Source organism: Stegastes partitus, unplaced genomic scaffold (assembly GCF_000690725.1).
Source record: "Stegastes partitus isolate 25-593 unplaced genomic scaffold, Stegastes_partitus-1.0.2 Scaffold23, whole genome shotgun sequence".
In the NCBI taxonomy this organism is placed as follows: domain Eukaryota; kingdom Metazoa; phylum Chordata; class Actinopteri; family Pomacentridae; genus Stegastes; species Stegastes partitus.
In genome coordinates, this window is record NW_007577754.1 from 1050041 (window position 1) to 1051798 (window position 1758).

A 1758-nucleotide genomic window follows, 5' to 3' on the forward strand; every position below is an offset into this window, starting at 1 on the left:
TGATTGTTGGCAACCACATGTTTGAGGTGACTGTATGTGACCGCCACTGCCCATTCTCGAGCAGCAGCAGCCTCCTGCGACCTCGATCTGCACCAGTGAAGACAACTGCATTGCTGTCCCATCAAGATGACCTGGACCGTCAAACGCTCGCTGTTTTTGACCTATGCGATTGGCCTCCTCTCGCTGGCTCTGCTTTTCACTCTCGTCTTATTTTTCAGCCACCAGGACTGGCTGCCGGGACGCAGTGAGCCTCGTGAAAACCCACTGGCCTACACCGTCAGCAGTCCCAAGGGAGAAACCAACCAGAGCAGCTCCCTGAGGAGCATGTGGATGGAGACGGGGTATGTACCACCAAAGCCTCTGCTCAACCTCAGCTCCCAGCAGGTGGAGGATGCAGCAGGAGAGGCAGCAGGAGGAATAGGAGGAGAAGCCAGGACTGGTGTAATGGGGCTGGGGGACTCCATGAGCACTAACAACAGTTTACAGAAAGAGATGGGTGTAGGAGGGAAGCTTAGCGCTCAACCCTACCGCTACATCCTGAACGAGCCCTTCAAGTGCAGGGACAGCACGCCCTTTCTCATCCTCCTTATTACTGCAGCACCAGGACAGGCTGATGCCCGCAACGCAATCCGCCAGACATGGGGAAATGAGAGTGTAGCAATGGGCTTGGGGTTCGTCCGTCTTTTTCTGCTGGGCAAAGGAAAGAGCTCAGACATCTTCCTTCAGAGCAGCATAGAGGAGGAGAGCCGTGTTTATCACGATATCATCCAACAGGACTATTGGGACACTTACAACAACCTGACTGTCAAAGTCCTGATGGGCTTGAACTGGGTGGCCACCTATTGCCCACATGCCTCCTATGTAATGAAGACAGACAGTGACATGTTTATCAATACAGAGCATCTCATCCAGAAGCTGCTGAAACCTGAGATGCCTCCAAAGCAGAGGTATTTCACTGGCTACGTGATGAAGGACTGTGCACCGATCCGAAACAAGGACAGCAAGTGGTATATGCCACCAGAGCTGTATCCAAGCGAGCGCTACCCGACATTCTGCTCAGGCACAGGGTACGTGTTCTCAGGGGACACGGCTGAGCTGATCTATCAGGCCTCACTCAGCATCCCCAAGCTTCACTTGGAGGACGTCTATGTGGGGATGTGCCTTGACAAGCTGGGCATTGTCCCAGTACACCCTCCCAATGGCATCCAATTCTACAATTATCGAGTGCCTTACTCCATTTGTACGTACAAACACCTGATCACATCCCATCAGTTCGATCCTAATGAAATCATCAAGTATTGGAACCACTTACAGAGTAACAAGCACAACACCTGTGGCCGCTAACCCACCTGGGGTGGAGAAAGAGAAAAAGATGAGTAATGGAAACAAGAATTATTTCAGAGTGTGTATCCGTGTGTGTTTTACCAGGGTTGGTTTATTGGGATTGTTCCAGGTTGAGCAGTCTGTAACAGTTTTGCAGAAATAATTTTCCGGTGGTGGGTGTCCAATGGATGTTACCCTTTTCCGTTCTGAAGGTGTCATGTGGGATCTCGATAAGGAAGGGAAAGGGTGTGGCCACAGTATTGCCAGGGGTGCATGGTGAACCTAAGCGGAGAGTGCACAGACACCTCAGAGACAGGTCCAGATATAAACAGATTTATTTAACCAAACAAAGGACTTAGAACCAGGGATAACTGAGGTGGGGGTCTGGGACGAACACTAAGGGCAAGGGTGGGCGGCGGAGAGTGGCCGTGGCGG

The 1758-nt window shown here is 51.6% G+C and overlaps 1 protein-coding gene across 1 annotated transcript; it reads left to right on the forward strand.

The window, feature by feature from the left end:
- The first annotated feature begins 126 nt into the window (after positions 1-126).
- LOC103367619 (beta-1,3-galactosyltransferase 2-like) lies at positions 127-1344 on the forward strand. The gene has a single exon (XM_008295709.1). It carries the CDS (start codon positions 127-129, stop codon positions 1342-1344), a length of 1218 nt encoding a protein of 405 aa, XP_008293931.1.
- Positions 1345-1758: the final 414 nt, after the last annotated feature.